Below are 27,840 nucleotides of genomic sequence, written 5' to 3'. Positions count from 1 at the left end.
CTCGAAATCAGGGTAAGTATTGTCGCCATTCTTCATGCATCAGCACCTAAGAATGCGCACCTTGCTAGGATCGCAAGAAGGTCGCGAGGAACGTCCGCAATGACCGCCCCACTCCCCGAGTTTCACACACAAAAAAATTATTTTACTTACGCAAGGTGTACTCGGCTAAACAGGGCCATCGCAAACGTGTTTTTTAGCTGCCCGAATTCGGGTCAAAAACCAATTTTACCGAGATACATGTCCGTGGTGCGGGGAAACCCCCACGTTATACCACATCACGTGGGAATGCAAGCGTAATTTCGCATTTCATAAAGTAAATAACCCAAGTGCGGAACAATGGGAGGGTCTGCTCACCAGCAGCGAGCTCGCAGCCCAACGGGCAATTGTGCAGCACGCCTGGGAGGCAGCAAGGCTCAGCGGTGCCCTGCAATAGGGGCGCCAACCTTGTGAAGCGGCCAGGTCTCACGACATGAAGACACCGACCCACCGCCAATCTCTCTGAGATATAGAGCAATAAAGTTTTCCATTCCATTCCATACCGAGTATTTCACCCTAGATATGTCGAGCATCCCACCATAGGAAAGCCTGTACTCAATGGAAGATCGGCGGATACCCTGAGCCGGAGTTCCCGGGTTCGAACCCGACCGCGGCGGCTGCGTTTTTATGGAGGAAAAACGCTAAGGCGCTCGTGTGCTGTGCGATGTCAGTGCACGTTAAAGATCCCCAGGTGGTCGAAATTATACCGAAGCCCTCCACTACGGCACCTCCTTTTTCCTTTCTTCTTTCACTCCCTCCCTTATCCCTTCCCTTACGGCGCGGTTCAGGTGTCCAACGATATATGAGACAGATACTGCGCCATTTTCATTTCCACAAAAACCAATTATTATTATTATTATTATTATTATTATTATTATTATTATTATTATTATTATTATTATTATTATTATTATTATTATTATTATTACCCTGAGCCTTTAGAGGTCGGACCCCTCTCTCTTACACACAAAGCGTATGCTAAAAGTTCCCCTTTCTTTATGTCAGCAGCCATTCATCTTGGCTTCCCGGGTGATGTAAGCTTCGGTAGACAGCTGAAACATCATTCTTGGTTTGTAAATTGGTCAGTACGTGCTGCCAATTAGTGTGGAGAAAAACGTGCTCTTTACTCCGTGGACTGTGTCCATAAACTCCCTGCAAAATATCTGGTTGCGTTTTCTGTGTTTACCAATACTGCCCTGGCTGTGGGTGTCCATTTGAACGCACTCAAATGCAGGGAGTCGGGCTCCTATACCGCAGTAATGGGGATCCTCTTCTGCCTTCTGGCCGTGGGAATCGCCGGGTTGGCCACCTTCATGATCGTTCAGATGTCAAGGAACGGTAAGATTGTCAGCCGCGAAGCTTATTCGCTTTGGCGTGCGCGTTGCACGTGGCCGGACCTTAACGTGAAAGTGTATAGAAAGTTATCAGGTGGCTCTTAGATGGAAAAGTACCACAGTAGCAAAAAAAAAATCTATACTGATGCCAACAGCTACTGGTTTCGCTGCGTACATTTTTCGCACCATAAATAATGTGCAGGGTTGCTCAAAAGTCCGCAGCCCACAGTGTCTGTTTTTGAGACTTAAAGTGGGTCATTTACGACACTCCCAAGCTCTTAAGTCTCAGGAGGGTGAGGGGGGGGGGGGGAGGAGCCTCCCCTTACCTCCGGAGGACGTCGGGCATTTCATATCGCCTTTAAGTGCCTCGCTTTAGTGCTGAAAGCCGAGCTCTGCGGCCGGGCAACTTTTGACCAACCGTATACCTCATGGCGTCCATACGTGCCCTCACGTCAATCTCGCGCCAGGGACGACGGGATAGGCATCGAAAACAGGAGCCACCTGGAGCCGGACGACGTCATTTTTTAGAACGATGCAAAGGGCGCAGCGTTCAGGTCAACGATGGCACATTGAGTAAAGTGGGTTTTTGTAGCTGTAGCCGGAAAGAAGCACTTAGTGACAATTCATGGTGAAAGGTAGCGCGAAAAGAACAAGGACCAAAGGAAGAAGCAAGACACGATCGACACGAACATTTTTTCGCAAGTAAATTTTTATTGGAAAGAACACAAAATATTTACACACCACGCTTGTTCCTTTGGCACTTGTTCTTTACGCGCTACCTTTCACCGTGAATCAAATTCAACTCGCCCAACCCAACTTTCCACTTTACTACCCCCTTGAAATTTACAAGCACCAGAGCAGCTGGCTTTGCTTAAATGAGTATCGACACCTACCTTTTGGGTGCGTATTTTTTGTTCGTAATGATGTGTAAGGAATTATTATACAAGGATCACCACCTGGTATTCTCCTACGACTGCTAAATATTTATAATTTCATTTATTTCTCGTGCTGTTACGGTTTGGGTTTCAACAGCCGAATTAGGACTCTGACGTCAACGTTTACTTACAGGTCACGTGAGACATGAAAAAACTTCAATATTATCGCTGCTTCCACATTCGTTGTAATTCCGGTTCTTGGGGAAGGCTGGATTTAGCACTGCAGTAAACGAAAACGATAATGCAGCGATTTTATGGACGTTTTTCTATGCCTCACGTGACACAAAAGCACTTTTTCAAGTCACAGTCATCGTTCGGATGTTGAAACCGAAACCGAAATAGCATGAGAGAAAAAAGTTGATAAAAAATTATTTAGGGGTCGTAGGCGAATATCACATGGTGATTCATGCGTAGTAGTGTCTTTCGCATCATTGTAGTGAGAAAACATGGCTCCAAAATTAGGTTCTTGTAAACCAGCGCAACGGCTCGAAGCCAGACAGGAAAGGGACAAAACACAGCGCTGAACTAACAACGGAATGTTTTTTTTTTTCTGGACACCAGAGCTTAAATACATGCTGGTATCGCAGAAAAATAGAAAAATACAGAGAAAAACATCAAGGTTCACATTCTAATCATTCAGAGCGTGCGAAAGATTTGCCGATGCACGTAATCTATGACATCAAGTATTCGTGCTCTATTTTCGGGATAGCAATAGAAGGGGTGCTTATGCATTCTTTACCTATCCTCATGATCTCTGATGCCTCAATTATCTCTCTGGTGAGCTGGTCTTTGCTTCTTTCTACAATTTTTCTCTTCTCAAACATTGGGCGGCATGAAAATCACGTTAAGTATTTCATTTAAACAACGACCAGTTTGTCCGACGTACGATTCACCACCGGACAAAGGGAATGAATACACCAAGTTGTTTCGGAACTCAACATATTTCTTCTCGTTTCTTCGTGCACACAGGAACATCGCGACATGTTCTTTCAGGCTGATTTACACGCGCGCATAAAGACCTCAATTTTACAAGGACTGAAAAAAAAAACATCTACTCCAGCTCGTTTTCCTATTCTTTTCAGATTGTGGGATAAAACATGGATGTATGGAATTACGGATACATTTCTTCCTCGGCTGACTTGGTTGAAAGTAGCGCCAAGTTTGACGCTGTTTCGCTTCGAGCCGTTGCGCTGATTTACAAGAATCATGTCCGACCAACTCACCCACCAGTTCATGTTGTACAAAATTAGGCGTCTGTGCTCATTTAAAACCAAGAGCGAAGGTCGGCGCTCAGAGCTGGGAAGTTTCTTGCCTTGCGCATTTACAGGGAGAGCGGTCTTGTTAGTGGTTTCCCGGGCTTGTTATGCACTCAGACGGGATGCTGTCTGCGCCGACTGCTTCGCAGATGACAGCATCAGTGACGGCGTTGGCGATAGGGAGAGGAGGAGCGACCGGGATGCCGAAGAGGACCGTGGGGGCGACTACGGTGTTTTGGTGTCTCCGCGAGACGCCGGGCCAAAGCGCACAATTCCAGAAGGGACTTGGCGCCCCTCTCGTGCGTGAACACACTCTCGATTTGTTCTGTAGGCCATACTTAACCACATTCTGCTCCTAAGCTGGCAAAAATGTAGAGCGCAAGAAAGACGGGCACACGAGGAAGACACGTGGAACACACGAGCGCTGACTTGCAACAGTTTATTCCCAACCTCGCACCAGTATATATAGCTAAAAAAACCGGGCAAGCATCGCGCATGCGCCGTAGGCGACACATTCATATGATGACGCAAGTATTACAGCTCCTTACAAGTATACGAGCAGTCGATGGCTTGGCCACACAGGACCCACCCAACCGGTCTATAATTTCAGCCTCTATGATTTCTCGAGTCAGTTGGCTAAGGTTTTTGGCGATAACAGAGCAATCTTGGTAAGCGGGCTGGCTCACGAACACTTCATCTGAGCCGCTGGCATTTTTATCTTCGTTTTTCTTACATTTCCTACAGTGTGCGTCCAGAAACTCTCCTCGCCGTTCGGACACATTATTGCAATGTTCTCGGAGGTGGTCGTTCAAACACCTACCGCTTCGTCCTACATAGCTCTTCCCATATTTCAAAGGGGTGTTGTAGACAACAGAATGCGTACATTGTACGAACTTTTTTCGATGCTTCTTCTTGCAGTTGAGATTCTTCGAATCACTGGGACTGGACGACAGTCTGGGCAATTTTTGCAGCTTATCGGGGACAGAAAAAACAACTTTCACATTCCCCCGTTCGCCGGTCTTTTTTAGGTGATCAGATAGGCCATGAATGTACGGGAACACAGTTATCCGTTTTGTTGAAGGCGGCAGTGACGTACGAGTCTATTTTTGAGCCCAGGCGCCTAAGAAGGGTTTCAGCCTGTGTTCCATGTGTGTTCCTTGTGTCCTCGTCATTCTTTGCGCTGTACATTTTCATCACGAACCACCAACGTTCCCAGACTTTGCGCTGTACATTTTCATCATGAATCACCAACTTGCCCAGACTGCCACCTTAGTGCTCCTAAGCATAGTGCTTGAAATAAGAAAAATATCGTCAACGCACTGTGAACACAAGCTCTGCCTGTAACGTGTAAAACCCGTCTGTCCGAGTATAAACGTACACTGTTTAGCTCGGTAGGGAGTAAGCATCGTTAAAAATATCTCTGGACTGTGTATAGATTGTCTACAAACATTTACTTTTGGGAATAAAGTGTATAGACTTTTTATAGACAAACCCTCTAAACTAGTCTGTAGGTAATACAAATCCTACAGACTGTGTATAGACAGTCTATGGGATTGTGGTCATATATTTTGGTACTTTTTGTATAGACTGTCTATAGACTGTAGTTTGTGAACACACAAAAAGAAATAAACATAGGAAGGCAAAAAAGTCAATAAGAAGTTAATGGAAAGTCTACAAAGAAATTTTTAAGAAGCAGCACAATCCCATGAGGCCACGCCAGAGCTTTATATGGTGACGTTTTCTGCCCACTTTTTCTTTGCACTGATGGAACATATTTATGAGCTCGGCGAATTCAGTTTTATCTGTAATCAAGGACAAATGTGACTTTTATTTTGGTGCTCTGAATTTAATGACTGTAAAGATACAGAGGCCTTGCTTCATGTGTGAATTCACCATTTCCTTCATGCTGCTTCGTTCTGCACACAAACCGTGCTACTGGCCGCGAGGTGCACTTACATTAGCCTTCATCGGTCACGTTAATATTTCCCAATGAATCATACTTGAAAGAAGAAGCAGCTTCTTCTCTATTTTCTAGGATTTCTCTATTCAAAACGTTTCAAAATCTTGAAGAATACATGAGCAATATGCTTGCATTGTCAAGACTAAGCATTCCGTCCATTTAATGGTCGAAATCTGCCCCTGGACTTGGGCAGCATACCCTTTCCATCGAAGAGAGTGCGCTGGAGGACAGCTTACTCAATTTTTACTCCCGTGTAGTCTAATTCGTGTTTAGAGTTTAAGTACGAGTGAACCGCATACTTCTTGCTTTTAACGCGATAGCGTTAAGGGCACCGTTACCCCAGAAAATCCGGCGTCAGTGCTGTAGGTGTGATAGACAAATCCCGAGCATGACTTTGGCAGGCAGGTGCGGCCCAGAGGGCAACCTAGGAGACAGGTGGGCCATCTAGGTCACGTGACCTTGCGGCGTCATCACAACCCGCCCACCAGGTAGCAGTAAACTGCCCATCATGGCAGGTGGCAGTTAAATTAATGATTGGTCGCTCGGGAAGATGATCAACCTGGGTCGCACAAGGCCCACCGCTGGGAGCACCTGTCATCGCAGGGCAGTGGCACATCGCTTAACTTCTTCAATACTGCGCCAGGAGGGGTGTCTAGGACTCCCAAGGATGGTGAATGTAAAGTAGAAACGACCTTCTACATATATGAGAATTAACCGATTACGTTATCGCGTCATACCCTTAAGGCGGAGTTCAAGTGACCACTCCAGTTCTTATGTACTTATTAGACACGTGCGGTCTCATTTGAACGCTTCACTTAATTGAATGATCCCATTATCAGTATGGAGTTAGCATCAGATTTAATTCTTGATTGCATTCTTCTTTCTCCTTAGTATTGCTTGTACCTGTGCATTTACAACTTCCGCGAGTTACAAAGGTAGACCATGCAGCAGGCGCAGCCTTCAATCGCTGAACAGGGCATGTGGGCATGACACTGTTCTCTTGCGCACTAAGTCTGGTTTCTCCTCCCACCTTCTCAGCTTTCACGACGACCCGTGCGACTCACACTCGAATGACGAGGACCACCCGCAAGCAACCTACCAGGGCAACCAGGGCTACACGGACCACGCTGCGGACCAGGACTACACGGACCACGCTACGGACGAGGACTACGCACCCTCCGAGCGGATCGCAGCTTGCCGCGCAGTGGATCAATGCTTCGCTGAACTGGAGCCACAACCCGTGCGACGATTTCTACAGCTTCGTGTGCAGCAGGTTCGAAGGCGGACAGAGCGCGCTCGCGAAGGTGAGCAGTTTCTGGGCTCACTCTTTTTTGTTAGATAGCCAGTTGAAGATTGGTTGTGAATATGCAACGTGTTCTCACCCGAAAGACACGATCAGGGATTAAAATTTGAATGGTTTTGGAAAACGTCCCAAAAAGCCTTTTTGCAAACAGCTAATTTCCCGGGTTCGAACCCGACCGCGGCGGCTGCGTTTTTATGGAGGCAAAACGCTAAGGCGCCCGTGTGCTGTGCGATGTCAGTGCACGTTAAAGATCCCCAGGTGGTCGAAATTATTCCGGAGCCCTCCACTACGGCACCTCTTGATTGCTTTCTTCTTTCACTCCCTCCTTTATCCCTTCCCTTACGGCGCGGTTCAGGTGTCCAACGATATATGACAGATACTGCGCCATTTCCTTTCCCCAAAAAACCAATTATAAACAGCTAATTTAGAAACCCTGCAGGCAAGACGATTCCAAGAAAGATTAAATCTGTTCTATTTGATCTACCATAACCAAACTGGAATAAACGGAAAATAGTTATTTTCATTCAAAGAAGGTGAGCGATTTTTTATGCAGAACAAGTGTGTTCAAAGCCTGGTAATGAGGAGTGCTGGTCACTAGCCAAAGTCAATAAAGATGAAAAAACGTTTCGGAACCACTACGGCTCCATTGTTCACTATTCATTTTGTTCAAAGCCTTCTTTTTCGCTACAACTATCCGTACTTGGAACGACCTACCTGCAAATGTGGTTCAGTGTTCGACGCTATCTTCTTTGTTTAGTGCATTCCGTAATAGATACCGGTGTTCCACGCTGTCGTATCATAGTGTTTATACTTCTTCCTTTGGCTTTATACCTGTTATACATGCTCTTTTCATTTGCGTCCTTCGCGAGACTGAGTGTACATTGTATTCTTGTGAACTGCATTGCTTTGTACCCCCCATTCCTGCCTAAAGCCTGACTTTCATGCTGGCAGTAAGCAATAAATAAAAAAAAATTGATGTTAGGTTACGCATTGAGACACCATATATATATATATGTTTGAAATGGGGGCTATATCACTTAGAACCTAACTCCTATGAGCAAACTAAGTCCGTTATCTTTGCGAAAAGTTAAGCCTAAAAACGCGACTATTCCCACCGAAGCGCCATAAGGTGCAAGGCTTAGTGGCGGTAGTCGCAAGTATGCGGTAGGATTAAACGCCTCATTAGGAAGAAAATGTGTTGGCGGTCATGAAATTCACCCATCGGCAGGAGGGAAGTGACATTAGCAAATCGGATAATCCCATTTGTACGATTGTACTGACGTCACCAGAATGAAAAAGCCGGAACTAGACTGGGAGTGAAGGCGCCAACAGCTTCCTGTAATGGCGTCAACAGCTTCTGGTGCTAATCTATTGCCAACACATCAGATAATTAGACATCACTGTGAATTTTGCTTGTTTTTTTGGAGTGTACGGCAAGCCTCTAGATGAGGCTGTAAGCAGTGGGGAGATATGAAAACTAGAACAAAGTAATGCATGCTTAAAACGCATGAAGCGACAACAAGCCTGCTCCCATAAACCGCGTTGAACACCTGACGGAATTCACTCACGAGTAAAAAAGCAGCAGTGACAGCAGTGCCGAGGTTCTGTGCAAAAACAAATAAAATTCACGTCACACCGTTTTTAAGCACTTGCGAGTAGCTATACAAGCGAAATGCTTTTTACGTCATTCAATAGTTGGGCGTAAAAACAATGCTGGCTGGCAGTCGGTTCCATTCACGAATCGTCTTCGGATAGGAGGAGTTTGTGAATGTTTCAGTATGGCTGGACTAATCTTTCAATTTTTTTATTTTCATTGCCACCGGGTGATGCGCTTATGCACACTGAATTTATGTACACGTGTTTGCGCGCACCATGTTTATCTTCAAAACAGCAAGTTCGTGTATTTTTATCGGTCGCGTTCGCGCCTCCAATGTCAACAGTCTGAACATGCCTTTTTACGAGAGCACTCGCGGAGGAGCACTTTTTTTACCCAAGCGCTTTTGACAAAGCTCTCGCAAAGCGCTCCTTATTTTCCCTGAGTGTAAGGCGCCCAATGAGATAGCCTACAAGCAGCTACGCCTAGCGAGGTAGGACGACGAGTTGTAGAAAACAACTTTTCTTGAAGACACTAAACAGTTTAATTTTGCCGCCTCTTTCCCTGTGAAACAAACTATATAGGTGTCACGTCACTGCTCGCCCTATAGCCTGTGGTTCAACGAAAATAGTTCGACCTAGTTTGAGTTTTGCAAACCACACCGCCCGACTTCCTTACCGTTGATGGCGTTCTCTTATCAGCTGGAAAACCTGACGCTCTACGGAATCAAAGAAGAGCTCCGCACTGCTAGCATCCCGCCCCGTGGTCAGAGTGCGGCGCAGAAGGCCGCCGCCATGTTCCAGGCCTGCGTGCAGCTCGGATCCAACGCCAATAATTCTGAGGTACGAACTCTCACAGGATAGTCGACCGGTTTCAGGACGCTGCACGAAAAAGGTGTACGTAAGTCTCCTCATGGGCGGAAATGCGAAAACATTGCCTTGACCCCCAGATCACTCCAATAATTCATTAATTACGAATTATATATAAACAATAAATCAATGATCTGTATGTGGTCATTACTAATTAATTGTAATAATTATTAATACATTATTTCGTTATTGCTTCATTGTTCGTTCAATTCCGGAGGAATTACTAGTAAATCACCACATTCGTGATTTAATCGGAGTAATTAGCGAAATTGATTTCCGTGTTATTTCACTATGTTATTTGGCCGTTCGGTCATTTAAACTTTCACTTCAATCATCACTAATCATTACAAATCATAATTACACTCTTAGTGGATGATCGCCAGCTCATGAGGACACGCTATGTCCACAACAGCCCGTGGTGACACATCCTGTTCGCGCCACTCATGAGGCGAGACATTTCTCGTTAAAGTCGATGTATCCATACCAAATTCGCGATGCTCACTGCTTCTTGGGCGACTGGGTAACCATTTCTGATCACCTTCTGTTTAACGCACAGGACATAAAGTTGAAGACTAGCGTCTGTCCTGTGCGTATGTGTTCTTTTTGTCCCTTGCATGCAAATAGCGATTGTCCGGACCTGTAGAGCATCTGTTACGGGTCCAAGTTGGCCTTCTTTTTGGAAATGTGGCGGAGAGTTTGAAGGATGCTTCACTCCCGCCACCGGTTGGCCCGGTATTGCACTGCCTCCGGGATCGGCCTTGTCTTTAGCGCGTCTTTACTATCCTGTCTTTCTATCCCATCTTTCAACTCTCCTTCTATCCGCACGTGGTAGCGATTGTGGCTCGGCTTGAGCCAGTGAGCAGGCCTGTGCACTTTCCTTTCTTTTCTTCCTGGCAGCAACAGACAGACAGACATGCAAATAATAATAATAATAATAATAATAATAATAATAATAATAATAATAATAATAATAATAATAATAATAATAATAATTGGTTTAGGGGGAAAGGAAATGGCGCATTATCTGTCTCATATATCGTTGGACACCCGAACCGCGCCTTAAGGGAAGGGAAAAAAGAGGGGGTGAAAGAAGAAAGGAAGAAGAGGTGCCGTAGTGGAGGGCTCCGGAATAATTTCGACCACCTGGGGATCTTTAACGTGCACTGACATCGCACAGCACACGGGCGCCTTAGCGTTTTTCCTCCATAGAAACGCAGCCGCCGCGGTCGGGTTCGAACCCGGGAACTCCGGATCAGTAGTCGAGTGCCCTAACCACTGAGCCACCGCGGCGGGGTGCAAATAGCGCTAGCAAATTTGATTTCGGATGACGCTGGTTTGCTGTGGATGTGATTCAAAGCTTTTAAGAACAGCCTTCTTCGTAAGCGTCAGCACGAGCGTGCCACGCATCCTCGTCTTCATGCTTCAGCTGATCATTACTCCATTTTGATGTTAAGTACACAGACTTCAATATTCATCTCCCTGATTAAGAAGGGTTTCTCCGAACAAATTACTGGCCTAGTCGGGAGTAAACAGCACTCAAAAGGTATAATACTGTTGTCTAGGTTCTTTGATAGGTATTTCAACACCGACATTTGCCTGAATTTTCTGAAAGTAATGAAAAACTGGTATCGCCCACAAGTACATTACCCGCTGCGGTGGCTCAGTGGTTAGGGCGCTCGACTACTGATCCGGAGTTCCCGGGTTCGAACCCGACCGCGGAGGCTGCGTTTTTATGGAGGAAAAACGCTAAGGCGCCCGTGTGCTGTGCGATGTCAGTGCACGTTAAATATCCCCAGGTGGTCCAAATTATTCCGGAGCCCTCCACTACGGTACCCCTTTCTTCCTTCCGTCTTTCACTTCCTCCCTTATCCCTTCCCTTACGGCGCGGTTCAGGTGTCCAACGATATATGAGACAGATACTGCGCCATTTCCTTTCCCCCAAAACCAATTATAATTATATATAATAAGTACAGTGTTCAAAAGGGCTAGCTGAGAAGCCGAAATAACGAGCTGCGCCCTCTGCCGGTTGCAGAAGCAACCAATAGCTTGGCTCGGTGGTCAAGTTGTGCACTTCCTTAAAGATGCCGTTTCGTCTTCTCTTCAAAATTGGTGTCAAAAGGAAGAGCCACCTCTTGTACAACTAAAACGTTTAAAAACGCGACAGTAACCTTAAAAAGAACGTCGAACGCGCCCACCCACGAAGCCGGGCTGTCGGTTGCTGCTTTGTCTGGTAGGTAGAGCAGCCTGTCGGATCATCTGCTTGGTTCTCGTCTGCAAAAACTGCTTCTGCTTAATTTCAGGCAAAACAGGCTTGTTCCGACGTTTAATCTCATGTCAAAGAACGTAGATCATTGGATATGCTGCCCTGTGAGCGATGTTTGTTCTAAATTAGTCCAATAGCTTGCGCACCTGAATGTTTTTTTAATTCAGCGTATAAATACACGCCTCTGCATATATGCACCTACTTGTTGTGAATCGTTGTTCTTGTTCATGTTTTTGCTATCTCACGCGCAGGTAGAATCACTGAGGTACTTCCTCCGGGCCCTCGGTCTCGACATGTCCGACATGCACTCCTATCCCAACTTTGACATCGCGGACCGGATCACGCGGCTGTCCCTCGTCTATGGCCTCCCAGCCCTCGTGCAATTTCACGTAGTCGCATACCCCAATAAACCGGGGCAGCGTTTCCTACACGTACGTCGTCATTCCAATTGCAAAACTCTCTCCAGAGGTTCCTTGCATCCAAATGCATAAATTTGAATAGTCTTAAAATAGACGCGAGTTGAGTGTTCAGCACCTAACTTTCATAAACTAGCAGTGGGCTCTGCGCGGATTGGAAACGGGGTTTAGTAATTGTTTCCATTGAAAAACTGTACAATACGAAATGGTTAAGAATAGGGCACACTTTGAACGATTTGGCTCAGTGCCGTGCCACACGTTTGGCCGTCATCTAAAGTCTTGAAAAACTCGGCAACAAACGTTAAAGCTGAACGAAAACACGCGTTTGCTCACAACCTTCTTTGTGAATGGCGACCGCATCAACACCACAAAGTTGTATTTGAGGTTGACAGATAGATATATTCTATAGAAAGAAATACAGGGGTAATTGTGATGAGCAAAGAAATGTTTTGAAACGAAATATTATAAAATATTTTATAGATATGCCAAGGAATCTAAAGGAAGACTAATACGACACACTCTGTTCTCATTGCGAATAATAATAATTGTTTTTTCGGGCGAAAGGAAATGGCGCAGTATCTGTCTCATATATCGTTGGACACCTGAACCGCGCCGTAAGGGAAGGGATAAAGGAGGGAGTGAAAGAAGAAAGGAAGAGAGAGGTGCCGTAGTGGAGGGCTCCGGAATAATTTCGACCACCTGGGGATCTTTAACGTGCACTGACATCGCACAGCACACGGGCGCCTTAGCGTTTTTCCTCCATAAAAACGCAGCCGCCGCGGTCGGGTTCGAACCAGGGAACTCCGGATCAGTAGCCGAGCGCCCTAACCACTGAGCCACCGCGGCGGGGCAATTGATTTGTACTGAAAACATTCGATTCAGTAGGGTCCTGCACCGCCGCTTTCGCAGATGCTGATTCACAAGGAGGACGAGGAGTGGATGCAGAGCAGTTTCTACGCTTTTGACGAGCGCAGGCTGGCGCGGTTCTACGAGGAATTTGTCAGCCTCTACGTCCCCAAGCTCGATGCGTATTCGGTCGCCACGCGCATTGTTCGAGCCGAGGGCATAGGTGCGTACACATCTGCTCTCCGGTGCCGCGCGCGAAATTCCATATTGCAGCGGTCTCCTCTTACTGCACCTAACTTACTGAATGCGGCTTTGCGATCTATTTCTCTGCTTCTGCGGATCTTCAAAACATCTTTCAGAGGCCAGTAATATCTGTTTTTACTTCACGTCTTTGAAGTATGTATTTCTTTGACCTCTGAACTGCTTTTTTTTTCAAATATGAAGAGGTTTAGTTTGTATCCATGGATTTCATGCTTTAGAGACTCGTTCCAAATGCACAGCAATCTGAGGTTCATTCATTTCTATTCTCTGCAGTGCGCCCGTTCATTGAAGAGCTCCGAAGCAAGTGGAACAAGTTGTTAATCAGATCCGTGGGCAGCCTTGGAAGTCTGACGAAATATTACGTTACACCAGGTGGGTTCGGTTCGCTGTACGAATGCCGCGTAGCGTAATTTACGGGCACACAGCCTGAGGAAAGTGCGTTTACACTGTTTCTTGGATACCTGGCCCTGGCATCTCACATAAATAAGGCGGAAAAGCATATATGTTTCAAGATACATTTTCCTGCCGTCATCCGCTCCTTAGCTAAAGCACGTTGTAAAGAAGTGTGAGAGTTCAGTGGCGTCGCGCTCACATTGCAGTACACAAATACCTAATTGCCATCCTTGGCTTGAGGCTGGGCCATGACCTTATTTATATGCTGCATACACAACACTCCAAAGACGAATAAGCCTATATACGCCCGTGTTCCGGAGTAGATTTCGAGCACTACTTATACGGAATTATACGCAATGCTTACTCTTTCAAACTGAGGTAAAAGGAAGTAAGCTGTCCCATTACCTTTTTGGAGCAGCTACGGTGTGCGCTGCACACATACGTTCCGGGGTAGATTTCGAGGGATAAATATATGGATTGCTTACCGAATTCCCACTGCAAAGCATAGTACTTCGATGCAGTTAGCAACAGGAAGAGGCTTGAAAACGCGGCGCCGGAGGTTAACAGAGGAAGTTGAAACCTCGGTGAAAATATTCGTAAATGCTTGAGCGTCGCATGTTTTCAAGAGGTGATTTGTTTCCGTTGCCATCCGTAAATGTTCCGTATTTTAAGGCGAAAGCCTTTAATGGCTCATCGCTGTCCGACCGTCCGTCCACGAAATCAGCCACACTATGACGTCATCAATTGACCTATGACGTCATGACACTATGATGTCATCAATTGTACAAAATTTAAAAAAGCTGAGAAAAATAACAATTGGGAAATAAACAGAAAACAAAAATAAACAAAAACTTAACGAAACAACAGAAAAAAATGCATGACTACAGGCGCCGTGGAAAATAACCCGCGCTCTAGAAAGTTCCATGCTTTCGCATTCCTGCACGTAACCAGACTCGAGTGCCGTCCGTCAGACTTTGGAAGCATACCGTGCCCTCTTAACGTAGTGTGCTAGAGGACAGCTTATTCCCTTTTTACTCCTTTTGTGTTTCGAGTGCACCATTGTCGCAGTGCATGCCGGTAGCGGTAGTTTTACGAGGACGCTGAATGCCAGCTGAGGTTGGAAATATCATAAACCTGTCGTCAGCTGAATAAGCCGTGACGCTGTATTTGTAATTAATAATTATCCAAGTAATCTCAGTTCCCAGAAAAAAAATCAGGGGGCACTTTGTTTACCTGAAGCGCGGTGAGGCGAAAGCCTTTAGCGTGGTGTTCTGCTTGTGTCGCTGCATGTGTAGTGAAGATTTTGATTAGAGGAATGAAATGAAATGAAAAATGGTTTTGGGGGAAAGGAAATGACGCAGTGTCTGTCTCACATATCAGCGGACACCTGAACCGCGCCATAAGGGAAGGGATAGAGGAGGGAGTGAAAGTGGAAAGGATGAAAGAGGTGCCGTAGTGGAGGGCTCCGGAATAATTTAGACCACCTGGGGATCTTTAACGTGCACTGACATCGCACAGCACACGGGCGCCTTAGCGTTTTTCCTCCATAAAAACGCAGCCGCCGCGGTCGGGTTCGAACCCGGGAACTCCGGATCAGTAGTCGAGCTCCCTAACCACTTAGCCACCGCGGCGGGTGTTTCCTTAAAATCACTATAGAACGTTAACTGAACATATTGAACGCCGACGGCCAGCGCCGTGTTTCTGCCACAACGTAGCTACCGCCACGTAACATAAAGCGCGACTGAGGTGTCCACTTTCCCAGGGGGCCAATTAAACGCCTTTCCTTTGCTTTCGCTCTTCATCGGTTTCGGCCCAGCCTCTCACGCCACGCGCTGAAGGTCGCTGAAGGTCAAAGCGACGCGGTCGCCGAAGCTCGCGGAACATGTCGTAGTAAACTTTCACTTTAATACTGACAGATTCATGCCCAATATACAGCAAAATGTTTTATATTTTTCTCGTAACGACGGGTTTTCTTTTATACTTGAGCGTTTTTCTGTATTACTGTAGTATTTTTCTGTACTAATTTTCTGTTATCCTATCGCTACAAGAGTTAGCACGCTACTGCATATAATCCTGTTGCTACTACACGTAATTTTCTTACTATAAAAACATAAAATTTGTGTTTAGGGAAAGGAATTGGCGCAGTATCTGTCTTACATATCGGCGGACACCGGAACCGCACCGCAAGGGCGAGGGAGTGAAATAATAAAGGAAGAAAGAGGTGCCCTAGTGGAGGTCTCCGGAATAATTTCGACCACGTGGGGATCTTTAATGTGCACTGACATCGCACAGATTTTTTTTGTACTGGCTCATACCTGATACCTGATTTAATATCTGCAGCGGATCCTTGGACCTAAGATATTAAACTTATTTTTAGAATATGGCGGAGTGCTTCTTTTGAAGCACTCTGGCACGGGTCGGCCCGATATTGCACCACCTCCAGGGTCGGCCCGGGGCATATTATAAATATTAGAGCGGCGCGTCTTTTCATTCTCTCTTTGCTCTCCTATCCTTTGCCCCTCCTACCTTTAGCACGTGGCAGCGAGCGTGGTGCGGCTTGAGCTAGTAGGCAGGCCCGTGCTCTTTCCAGTTCATTTTTCCTCTCAGAAACATAAGTCAGTCAAGTCGTCGCACAGCACACGGGTGCCTTAGCGTTTTGCCTCCATCGAAACGTAGCCATGGCCAAATCGGTTGTTACGACATAAAATTTTAGGAGCGTTACCTCTTACTGATCACGTTTCTAGATTTCTTGGGCTCCGCTACCACCTACCTTCGGCGTGAAATTTTCCAGGAATTCAAGATGGCGGCCCCAATTGTAAACCGATACAGCAACCAAATTGGTGATTGATTGGTGACTTCACTTATAAATTGAAGATGTCGGCCAATAATTATCATATGAAAAAATTAAAACAAAAATAAACGCAAAAATTCGTATTTCCATTGGTGTACCTCACCTTATTCTCCTTCACATCAATTAACGCTGGTTACTTCAACGTCTCCCAGATGGTGGCGGCAACTTTTCTTTCTTTTTGTATTGGGTTATACTTGATATTTCAATTAAAGGAATCATATGTGAGCCCTCACGATGTTACCTCGGCCCAGAAGAGTAATGAATTTAGACTGATTGCCAACACTTTCTTTAAGAGCAAACATTCAAGTCGTGCGACTCAAACTGCGCTCGAAACAATAGGAAATAAAACTAGATGTTCAATCTGAGTCGCCGCCAAAAATAGCGTAACAGGATAAACAAGGGATTGAGAAGATGGTCATGCGAGCTCTGCCTATGAGCTCAATTCTTTTGAAGCGAAAAGCTTGACTACGCCAGCATTTCGAGCCGTCAGCGAGGCTGCAAGTTTAACCTTGAATGTAGCTAGAGGTCAAACAATGAAATGACTCCTGTCACATATCTCGGTGGACACCCGAATCGCGCCGTGAGGGAAGGAAAATGAAATGAAAATTGGTTTTAAGAAAACGAAATGACGCCTGTCTCAGATTGTGCCATTTCCTTTCCCCCAAAAAATTTCTTGTTCACTTTGGCTTTCTGCCCCGGCGCGGTGGCTCAGTGGTTATGGCGCTCGACTACTGATCCGGAGTTCCCGGGTTCGAACCCGACCGCGGCGGCTGCGTTTTTATGGAGGAAAAACGCTAAGGCGCCCGTGTGCTGTGCGATGTCAGTGCACGTTAAAGATAATAATAATAATTGGTTTTGGGGGAAAGGAAATGGCGCAGTATCTGTCTCATATATCGTTGGACACCTGAACCGCGCCGTAAGGGAAGGGATAAAGGAGGGAGTGAAAGAAGAAAGGAAGAGAGAGGTGCCGTAGTGGAGGGCCCCGTAATAATTTCGACCACCTGGGGATGTGAAGCTTTTCGCTTCAAAAATGCCTACTACTGTGTGTGTGTCAGTATGGCTATCTATGGAAACTGCCAGTCGCTCGACCACAAACGTAGCCAGGGAGATGCAGCTTTTCGCTTTCGACATGGGTTAACATGAACTAAACCACCAGCAATTACTTAAATTCTTATCAAAAGCAGTAACAACGTAAAAAAGAACTGGGACACAAACACAAAGGAGGGTTGAATGATCGAGGCCTGGAATTGAGGTATCAAGCTTAATTAAGCGCCCCTCTTTGTGTGACAGCAAAACATGTCTCCCGCAAACGCAAGGGGGCCCCTCGTGGCCGATAACATACGCCTAACCCTTCTCGTTCAGAGCACTGGCGGCGGTTGATCACGTCCTACTCGAACCACACTTTCGACGCTTTCACCATGGTGGTGGTGCTGGACAACGCGACTGCGGTGGTGGTCCTCCTCATGGACCACTCTCGCATGTCACGCGACGACTCTCGGCTCCTGATGGCTTGGTGCCTCTTTCATCGCCTTCTGCATCTGGCACACGGGCGGCAGTTGATCGACCATGCACTCACGTGGGGCGAAGGAGCGGATCCCGTCAGCGATGTCTGCTACCGTCAAGTGAACACCATCATGGCACTGGCCATCACGAAACAATACTTCGACAAATGTGCGCGTTGTTTTTTGTTTCATCTCTACTACGAGCATAATTCGTGGACGGGAATGCATACGAATTACATATATACGGGAACTGCTTATAGGCTCCCGGCAGTTCTTTGGCTTAGGTTATGACGAAATTAATTTAGAGCAGCTGTTTTTCCCCGAGATCATCACGGTGATCTAACTTAAACAGTATATGGGACTAACAGTGCCTCGCAACATATATCCTCTTGACCTTCCTACTATTGATATAGGAACCCTCCAAGCACAGCATAGTGTGATCGGTGTTCCCTACACAAAGACACTGCCAAACCATTGTGGTCTACTTAAGGTTTTACTTCCTTCTCATCCGAGGTCAAACCAGTTCCCATGTTTACCCTGTAATTTTTATGGTTTATATGCCTTTTTTACTTTATTATGCAATACTTTATTATGTTCTCTTTGAGTGTTTGTTTTCTTTATAGTGCAATATATGGTGTATCTCTAATCCTTTTTTTTACAACTGTGCTGTGCTCATTTAAACTATTGGTTGATGGTACTACTCGATTCCGCTCTCCACCCCCCAACATCTCTCACCTAGTCCTCAAGGTACTGCGTTGCTGAATATTCATGTGCTAGTATTTTGCTGCGTAAACTCTAACGTGCAACTTCGTTTCTCTGACCTCGATCTAATTAACCCTTTTTTAGAGGTGTTCATTGGCTCAGGACATGAAAAGAAAATGCGTATATCTCACACCAATGGTTACCTAACACTTATTCAGTGATCACAGAAGGCCAATACGGTGCACAACTCATCCAACTAAAATCTGTTCCTTTCTTTTTGCATGATCGTCCCTGTTCCGCGTTGGCCACCCTGTCATTCTCCACTGTACGTTGCCGTCTCTTAGGGGTCCCTCCGTCAGCGCTGGCGTCGGCCGACGAAATGGCAAGGAGTATAATTAGAAGCCTGCTGCGCAAGCTGAAGACAACAGCTTGGATTAAAGACCCCGTGCGAGACATGGCCTTGCGAAAGGTAGAAAACTTGCACCTCACCATCGGCTACCCAAAGGAGCTCACCAATGCGTCTGCTGTGGAAGCCTTATATGGTGAGAACTAAGCCATTATTAGCTCGGTGACAAGCCTAATGGGTGCTTCCGCGTATCGTGCACAGGTGCAAAAATTTGGAGGACGCTTAAGCTTCGTCTTTAAGAGTGAGACGCGACAGCGTGTTGCAGCGCTGCCAAGGACTCCAGAGAACGCCAACGCCCGTTCGGCGCGACACGTGGCCCGTTGGACAATATAAGGAAAGGACGCCTGTCTCACATATATCGGTGGACACCCGAACCGGGCCGTAAGGGAAGGAAATTGAAATGAAAATTGGTTTTAAGGAAAGGAAATGACGCCTGTCTCACAATTCTCGCTGGACACCCGTTCGGCGCCGTGAGGAACCTTACCGTGAGGAACCGCCGTGGTTCAGGTGTCCACCGGGACGGCGCGGTTCATGTGTCCACCGAGATGCGCCATTTTTCGCTCACGGCCAAAGACGCCAACGACACCGGCTTTTCTGTGACACGAACTCCATAACGCTGTCGCGTTAAAGAATTACAGGATTGCTCTTATAGTCTGTTTAAGAAGAACGATAATGCGATGAAGCCCTTTCTTTTCTTTCTCCCTGCATTTTCTTTTCATAGCTTTTAAAAATTTATCATTTAAAGTTTTGTTACGCTCTTATTTTAATTATTTTTTATTTGTGTTTATTTTGTTTTATTTTCTACCAAGTAAGCCTTCTCACGCATTTACATCGTTTTTCATCGATTCAGTCACACAAAACCTGCTTCAAACAGCATTTATTTTCCTTATTTCAACTGAATTAACTAATTACACCACGTCGACCAAACTTCCCCATCCCAGATCTGCTCACGCACTACCTAACGCAATCAAAATTTTGTACTGTTATCTCCACAGAACGACATAATCGTGCGGAAAAAATTTGAGAACACTTTTCCTGACGCGGCATAACCATACAATGCTTTCGCATTAAATTATAATGTTCGAAACACAGTAGCCACGAAACACAGTAGCAGTCTTTGCTCCCTGCTTGCGTGGTCTGACATGGACCAATGAGCTATTCTCGTGCATCAGAAAAATGCATAGCGTTAACTTGAATTTGCGTCTTCATGTTTACACCGCCAATAAATGTCTTTTAGTGGTATCCTTGTTCTGAAAACATTTGCAGGAGCTTTACGTTCCCTTCCGTTAGGATTATACGTATTCATTTATCGAACACTTGGAACACTGAGTGATCTGTTAACTGAACTGTGCTGTTATTTTATTTTACGACTCGTGTTTTTTTTTCAATTTTAACACATACACAAGAGTAACTGGGGTTCAGTGCTGTCTTGGCTACCTAACGTGGGGCTCCCTTCGTCGTCTTTGGGTGGGGTGCGCCCTCGACAGCGATGATGTCACGACAGCATGCACGAAATCCATGCCTCCCAGAACTTTGGCCATTTGATGGGGCACGCGTTTGCAAGACGCCGGCATACGCCTGTCAGAAAACGTCCTCAAATTTGAACGTACTTTGTCGGCCTTGCTTACTAGTGACTTCAACGCCAACGTCATGGAGTACAAGAAAGTCGTGGTCGACGACACATCGGATGAATTCACTCCTAAAACAATCCTAACACAGTCGACATGATTAAACACGTGCATAAATAAAAAAATTTGTATGCACAGCAGTGAAAGCGATTACGCCAATACTCACGCGTTTCGCTGGCAATAGAGCAGGCAGGGCAACGAAACAAGAAACGAAAACGGCACATACCTAATGCGACCAGTGGTGTGCAAACGCAGTAGTACGTATGCTTGTGCTCGGGACGCTGCGCCTAAGCTCGACGCCAGACGCCGTGAATGTACGGCGAGCTAAACACACGGAGCTGCAGCTAGGGAGACTGCCCGCAAATACTGCCGATAAGATGCCGGATTGTTCGCACATTTCATGGACGAAGTGCCATTCATTGTAACCCCGCCATGGAGTAAGCATAATCGCCTTACCGTTAGGACTGGCTTCATCAATCTGCTAGTCCTTACAAATATTTCTTTAGACAGTCTATAGATTGTCCATACACTCCCGTCTATAAAGTCGATAGACTCTCTATAGACGAACCCTAGAGAACAGTCTCTAGGCAGTACAATTTCTATAGACAGTCTATAGACAATCTATAGATTTGTGGCCATGCAGTTTTCGTAGACTTTTGTCTATAGACAGTCTAAAGACTATGAATAGACAAAAATCTATAGGAAGGTTATATGGTGAATTCCAATCGCAGGCCCGGAGCGGTCTGCACGCTCTGTGACAGAGCGCGTGAATCCGGCGCAGAGTGCGCGACCTGAAATTGCGATTGGAGTACACTTGCTCTGGCCAGAGCATGAGGGCGCCGCTGAAAAAGAACGTCACGCAAACTTCCGGTCGGATCCGCCGATTTCGGCGGAGCAGTCCCGACTGCTCCACGGAGCAATCTCGGCTCGGCAACCGCTCCCTGTCTACCATTGGAAGACGCGATCCGTGCCTCAGATCTGTGTTTGGAACACAGTTGCTCCGAAAAGAGCCCGAAACGTTGCTCCAGAAGTGCTCCAATTCTGCGATTCGAAGTCAACAATAGTCTCAAGAAGTCTATAGACTGTCTATAGACCATTTTTGTAAGGGAGTAGTTTTGCGATTCAGCGCTAACGCTTGACACTCGCCACACCCTTGGTTAAGCGTCATGAAATTTTTTCTTTGTTTTCTACTCTATCGTTGGTAACGAAATACGAAGTTTGTGCAAAAATTGCATTCGTCGCTAGTCATCATATCGTCGACGGTTTCCATCTGCCTAACAAAATTTTGAGCTATATTCTAAATATAACTGTCATTTAACCCTACGAGCGCTTCAATATTTTCCAAACTGAATAAATTGTGGACTGCCCTCTTTTTGTTGGACGGTTACGCAGCGGACTTCCCGGACGTTCGTCGGGGCTTTTTGTACCCGTATCTGGAGTCGCTTCGTGTCCTGACGCTGCGAACCGTTCAAGGAAATGGCATTGAGAGCTTCATGACTACCCCGGTTAATGCTGAGTACGAGGGATACAACAACAGCGTCACGATCTATGCGGGAATTTTGCAACCGCCAGTCTTCATACGAGAAGCTCCGCATGCGATGAACTACGGAGGCTATGGACAGGTATGGCTCTGGAATTGTATTCGTGCTGTCACGCAGACACGTTCCTTGTCTGAAACACAATAATTGTTACGAATCGTGATAGCCGGACAAGAGTGTTGAACAAGCCGTATCAAGAAATAAATACCTCATGAATAATGTCCCATATGCGGATAAAAATAATTTATCTTATTTTGTGAATCTAGTATAAGAATGTTCATTTTCTCCACAGTGTTATTTTAAGGGTAATCTTTCAATGCGTTTTTATTGCTTCTTTGAACCCATTACATAGAACCTCTAATTAGCGGTAAGCTTAATTTCATGTGGCGAATTAAGCGCTAATTAAGGGTGCGGTTTGGGCAAGTGGGTACTGATTCGTTGTTAAGCTATGCGCTTTTCAACGCTTGTGCTGCGTGCTCTTTTATTCGTCTGTACTGTCTTCCCGCGCTGTTGAAGTTGAAGTTGAAAGTTTATTTTGATTCCAACAGAAGTTACAAGAATATACAGCGAGAGGTACCAAGGTACAATACCGCAAGTGAGACCTCCCATGAGAATAAATTTAAATGCACGACTAAGCAGAAAAAAAGAAGCTACAAAGAATGTATGAACTCCTCGTTGACAAAAAACCATGAAGTTATCGCATTTCTAGCCAGGTAACTTGGGCACAGGGGCTACTTGGTACAACACGTATTAGCGATTGATTCGGTGTTCTTCAGTAGCACCTCAAAAACAGAAAATTAGATGGCTTAGCTAATGCAAAGCAACTGGTTCCTAGGTATGCATTGCAGCTCCGTTTCACTTTCATCATCCTCATTCGGCTTTCTGCTTTGCTTTGAAGCAATTTTCGTACATTTTGCATGCTTTGTACAATCAAAATGAAGTCGCAAAATTTAAAATCGCTGAAAGAAAAAGTTGAAGAAAGCGCTCTCAGAATGAAAACTTCACAATGGCGATGGTCCATGGTGTGTGTCCGTATACACGCCTGTGCGTGTGCATCATTAAATAGTTTTTTTTTACGAAATGAAACGGCACAGTAACTGCATCACTTCTTCTTGGACAGCGTCATAAGAAAGGGGGGAAGGTGGGAGTGAAAGTTGAAAGAGAAAAAGATGTGCCGTAGTGGAGGTCTCCGGAATAATTTCGACCACCTGGGGATCTTTAACGTGCACTGACATTGCACAGCACACGGTCGCCTATTGCGTTACGCCTCCACTGAAACGTGGCCGCCGCGGTCGGGTTCGAACCCGGCTACTCCGGCTCAGTAGGCGAGTGCCCTAACCACTGAGCCACCACACCGGGTGCGTGCATAGTTTCAATCGTTCTGTTTTCATATTAATGATTGGTTTTGGGGGGAAATGAGATGGCTCAGTATCTGTCTCATATATCATTGGACACCTGAACCGCGCCGTAAGGAAAGGAATAAAGGAGGGAGTGGAAGAAGAAAGGAAGAGAGAGGGGCCGTAGTGGAGAGCTCCGGAATAATTTCGACCACCTGGGGATCTTTAACGTGCACTGGCATGTTCTGTTTTCATAACCTCTCGTTTTCACGTCAACGTAACTATTTTTATCCGCTCTATACCAGGAGGGAATATTTTGCTAAGCGATACTCGAGTATATCAAGCTTACTGGAGCGGCGTTTGGCGTATTTTTGAACAGGAGTTTGAAGCACCGCAGTAAAGATAAAAATTGTAATGGTTTTAAGAGCGCGCCAACCATGATAATTACTGCTGGCATTTCCCCCTGCAATATGTAACTATAAATTCTTCAAGCCATACTGTGACATTTTGCGGAATCCTATGAGTGCAATGAACGACAGTGATAAAGAAGAGACAGTACCATGAACAGCAAATCAATGAGCAACATTATACCGCAGACCATAAAAATCACTCAACTCTACTTCCTTGAATAGGCAGGAATGGCGCCATCAACGACGACATAGTAATTAACTCTGCGGGGTGCACTGATGACCAGAAGTATGGCCATCTCCCTAACCATTACACAACTCACACGTACATATTTGTAAGCGTAATAAATTCTATCTGAATATACTCAACTTCTTATCTTTAATCAGTTTAAATCGAACAGATGTGAGGTGTGTCTAAAAGATCCAGAGGAACCGAAAATACCGAGTAAAACAGAGAACACAACACGGCAAGCTTAAATTTAGAAAAAGCTGCAGAACAGACCACTTCGTAAAATACTAAATTGAACATCGCATTGAAGTATACAAGATGTGATCGTGGAATGCACACATGATAAGGCCTAATTTATAGTCCGAAATCTAAACAAAGGCATTATGTACTCGTCGTCATTTCTCACGTCTAACATTCTTGGACAAAATATTTGAACATGGGAAAACTGTAAGGTACTGTTATGAAAATATTGAAGGTAATGGTCCATTCTTTCCCTATGTTGTAAAAATTTCTTTTGTACTGTTTCCGTAGCTCGCATCGAGCAGTTGAGGCTGCCATAGAAAACTAATGGGGAACGATTTTGATGATAGCGAAAACGTTAATAGCAGAAAGATGCAAGCCTGGCGAAGAGAAATCTGCGAATATATTGATTGTTATAGTCAAAACCAATAGAAAAAATTGCTTTCATGAGCTGTTTCCTGTTGAAAATCGCTTTTCTTCAGAATTAATGGGTATGTTTTAGTTCGCCGCTTGCCTTAATAGGTGAAGCGGGCCGGGTGTGAGTCATTCCATTCTTTCAAGTGTGAATTTTTGTGTCAAATCTTGTGATTCCAGGCAAAATTCACTCCTGCAAGCGTCGTTTTATCCTTCCCTACGCGAGAAGCTGACGTTCTCTATGCGGCCTTTGCAGATTTTCGGCCACGAATTGATGCATGCCTTTGACGTGGAGGGCATCACACTTGACTACCAAGGCCATCGGGTCAGATACAACAACACGGTCACTATGCGTGATTACGAAAAAAAAGTGCTCTGCCTTCGCGCCTCATACCAAAAGGTACGTTTAACTCAGACCAGTTTGAATTTCCCGCTTACGATTATTTGAATATATTCACAGAACCTCTGAAACATGATATGTTTCAGAAAGGAGAGAAAGGAGATCGAGTGAAGGAAAGCCTGATTAAAGTGGGTCGGGTCTGCTTAAAAACGTCAATTAACGAAAGGAGAACAAAGTGAAATATTAGTTGCTAGTTGTAAATATAACAGTAATTACACTTAGGTGTCTGCACGAGATGAACGATGGGAAAATCACTGCGTGAGTGCCACTAACCTGTCGTTTGACGATTTCGTATTTCGCCATGAAGCTTAAAGAAACTCCATTGATTTTATCTTCGCTTCGAGGTGATTCCAAAAAAATATGAATGACGATTACACAATTGGTAATGCGGAAAAATCATCGCTAGCTGGCATGCGATAACAATAGCGTGCTGAAATATGGGGTCCGAGTGGATTTCCTGCGTGGTCCCTGGCAACATTTCACAGGTCACTCTCGGTTGTACGGACTCGGTAATGACTGCGCACGTTAACATGTTCCCAGGAACATGCTCCTGGAACATGATCCTGCTCCCTGTGCCCCTCCTTCCTGTGACGTTTGACTGTAAGGGTGTTTTTAATGCGTTAGCATTGCAACCCTCGACAGGAAAAAATATGTCTGGCGTTGGCGGCTTCCGAAGCCTCGCTGAAGAGGAGTATAAGTGGAGAGAGGGAAGCTCTGAGAGAGGCGAGGGAAGGAAAGAGCAGGGAATAAGAAGGAGGATGAAGTGTGGATGAGTGTGTGGGAGGAGACGGGTGGCGAGAGGGAAACCGCGGCCGCGAATTAGGATCGAAGTGGGGGGAGAGTGGTGAAGGCGTACGTCATGGCACACACCCAAGCAGAACAGGCAATTGGAACGATATTGGAAAGGGATGGTTTCACACTGGCCCTTTGTAGGACCAGCATTTACCAACACATTTCCAATATTGGACCGATTACCTGTGCTGCTTGGGCTTAGCGCAAAAGCGCCTTTCAGTCTGGATAAAAGCATGCTGTTTTCTATAGTCGGATGCAACTCAAGGAAGAAACGGCTTCTCTTTTTCAAAAGACCTCCTTTCAGCCAATGGCGTCGGCTGATTTTCATTACCGTGCAAGCGTGACAGTGCAAGGAGTGGCAGATGAAAGGGTGTAGTCCCCTACTCCCATGTTTGGGGAAAGTATTCTCCCCGCATTGTCGCGCCGCTCCATGTATTGTCACGCTAACAGAGTCATGAGAATTGGCCGACGCCATTTTCTGGAATGGGGTTTTTTGACGGGGAAAACCAGCTTCGTTCTTGAGTTTTACCGACTATAGATACTTTTAATTCCAACACCCGCTTTTTAAATTGTACAGACACTTGCCAATCGACACAAGTTGATTAGTCCCCTTTACCAATTAATACGAAGTGTCCTTGTTGTCGACCGTAACCTGCAAATGACCGTTCTAGGGAAGCATACATAACTACTTTGTGTCACCAGACACCAAGTTCCTATTGCGGAAACCTTTGTGACCACTATGTACACTTTAATTATATCGGGATACACTGTGAAATTCAAAAACGGCTTTGATATCTCGTGATCCATTGTGCAGATGGCATAAGCAATTAGGCTAACCACACGCGTTTTAATCGCAGCTATGATGATGCGAACAAAGGTACTATAAATGGGGACTGGTATCCACCCAAGTCCAACATTGTCTTTCTTTCTTTTAAAGTGTTTCCATTGATCGCAACGAACAGCTAAGACTGCCATAAAAAACCAATGGGGAACGCTTTTGATGATAGCAAAAACGTTAATAGAAAAAAAAATGCAAGAATGTAGCTGGGTTATCTGCGGACAGACTGATCGCTATGGTGAAATCTTAAAATATATGAAAAAATTCCGTTCATGAATGGTTTCCAGCTCAAAAATGGTTTTGTCCAGAATTGTTGGGTATACTGCTACGGCCTGCCCCAGTGAAGACTCTCGCCACTTCTAAGTACAGTCTTGACCAAATGTATTTAGGCCAAAGGCTTTTCTCTTGAGCCGCATAATGGAACCATCACCGCCGGATTAAAGTTCAAAGGGCCTTGAAATGCTAGGAGAGGGTTTCCTCTCGCGCTAGAGAAGCTTGCTGCTTGATGTGTGCTATGAATGCTCCGCAACGTGGAATATTCGAGGCAGGTTCATTCCACTACAAGGGAACGCAGTGGCCTGCAAACTTTTGACGCGGTGTGTACATGATCTGATCTGCGCGTGCAGGCAGAAACCGAAGAACGAGCGAGGAAATTAATTGGCGAGATAGACTCGGAAGGCTTCGCCGACTTCACGGGCCTCCTGTTGGCGCACGATGCTTTCAGCCGTCTTCCGTACCGCCATCGCACAGTGACTGTGCCAAACGTCGGGCTCACCTCTTCCCAGGTCTTCTTCGTGGCGCACTGCATTAAGTGGTGCCACTCGGACAAAGGAAACAAGCGCCGGGTGCCTGGCGGCCTTTATTGGCACGGCCGATCCCGCTGCATTGTGCCGTTGCAAAACATGCCCCAGTTCGCTCAGGCGTTCTACTGTAAACCCGGTGATGCAATGAATCCGGAGAAGTGCACTTTCTTTTAAAGTCGTGCGTAGGCGTGTTAATTATAAGAAGTGATCAGGCGTCTGTCACAGTGTGTCGTCTCGCAATTTGTTCCTCGTAAAAGGGTGCTTGTGGAATACATATCAAACACAGC

At 45.7% G+C, this 27,840-nt stretch overlaps 1 protein-coding gene across 1 annotated transcript; it reads left to right on the top strand.

Annotated features, from left to right (window-relative positions):
- Window positions 1-1,295: 1,295 nt before the first annotated feature.
- Window positions 1,296-27,840, top strand: LOC144135467 (neprilysin-2-like). The gene is made up of 12 exons (XM_077668126.1): window positions 1,296-1,374; window positions 3,711-3,860; window positions 6,560-6,825; window positions 9,120-9,260; window positions 11,802-11,981; window positions 12,876-13,035; window positions 13,347-13,445; window positions 17,680-17,988; window positions 18,866-19,063; window positions 21,948-22,177; window positions 24,977-25,120; window positions 27,377-27,840. The coding sequence occupies exons 1-12, from the start codon at window positions 1,296-1,298 to the stop codon at window positions 27,725-27,727; spliced, it is 2,307 nt and encodes a 768-aa protein (XP_077524252.1). The 3' UTR covers window positions 27,728-27,840.

This window comes from Amblyomma americanum, chromosome 5 (assembly GCF_052857255.1).
Source record: "Amblyomma americanum isolate KBUSLIRL-KWMA chromosome 5, ASM5285725v1, whole genome shotgun sequence".
Taxonomy (NCBI): Eukaryota; Metazoa; Arthropoda; class Arachnida; order Ixodida; family Ixodidae; genus Amblyomma; species Amblyomma americanum.
The sequence above is the reverse complement of the archived record's forward strand: the minus strand, read 5'-3'. Positions and strand labels throughout refer to the sequence as shown.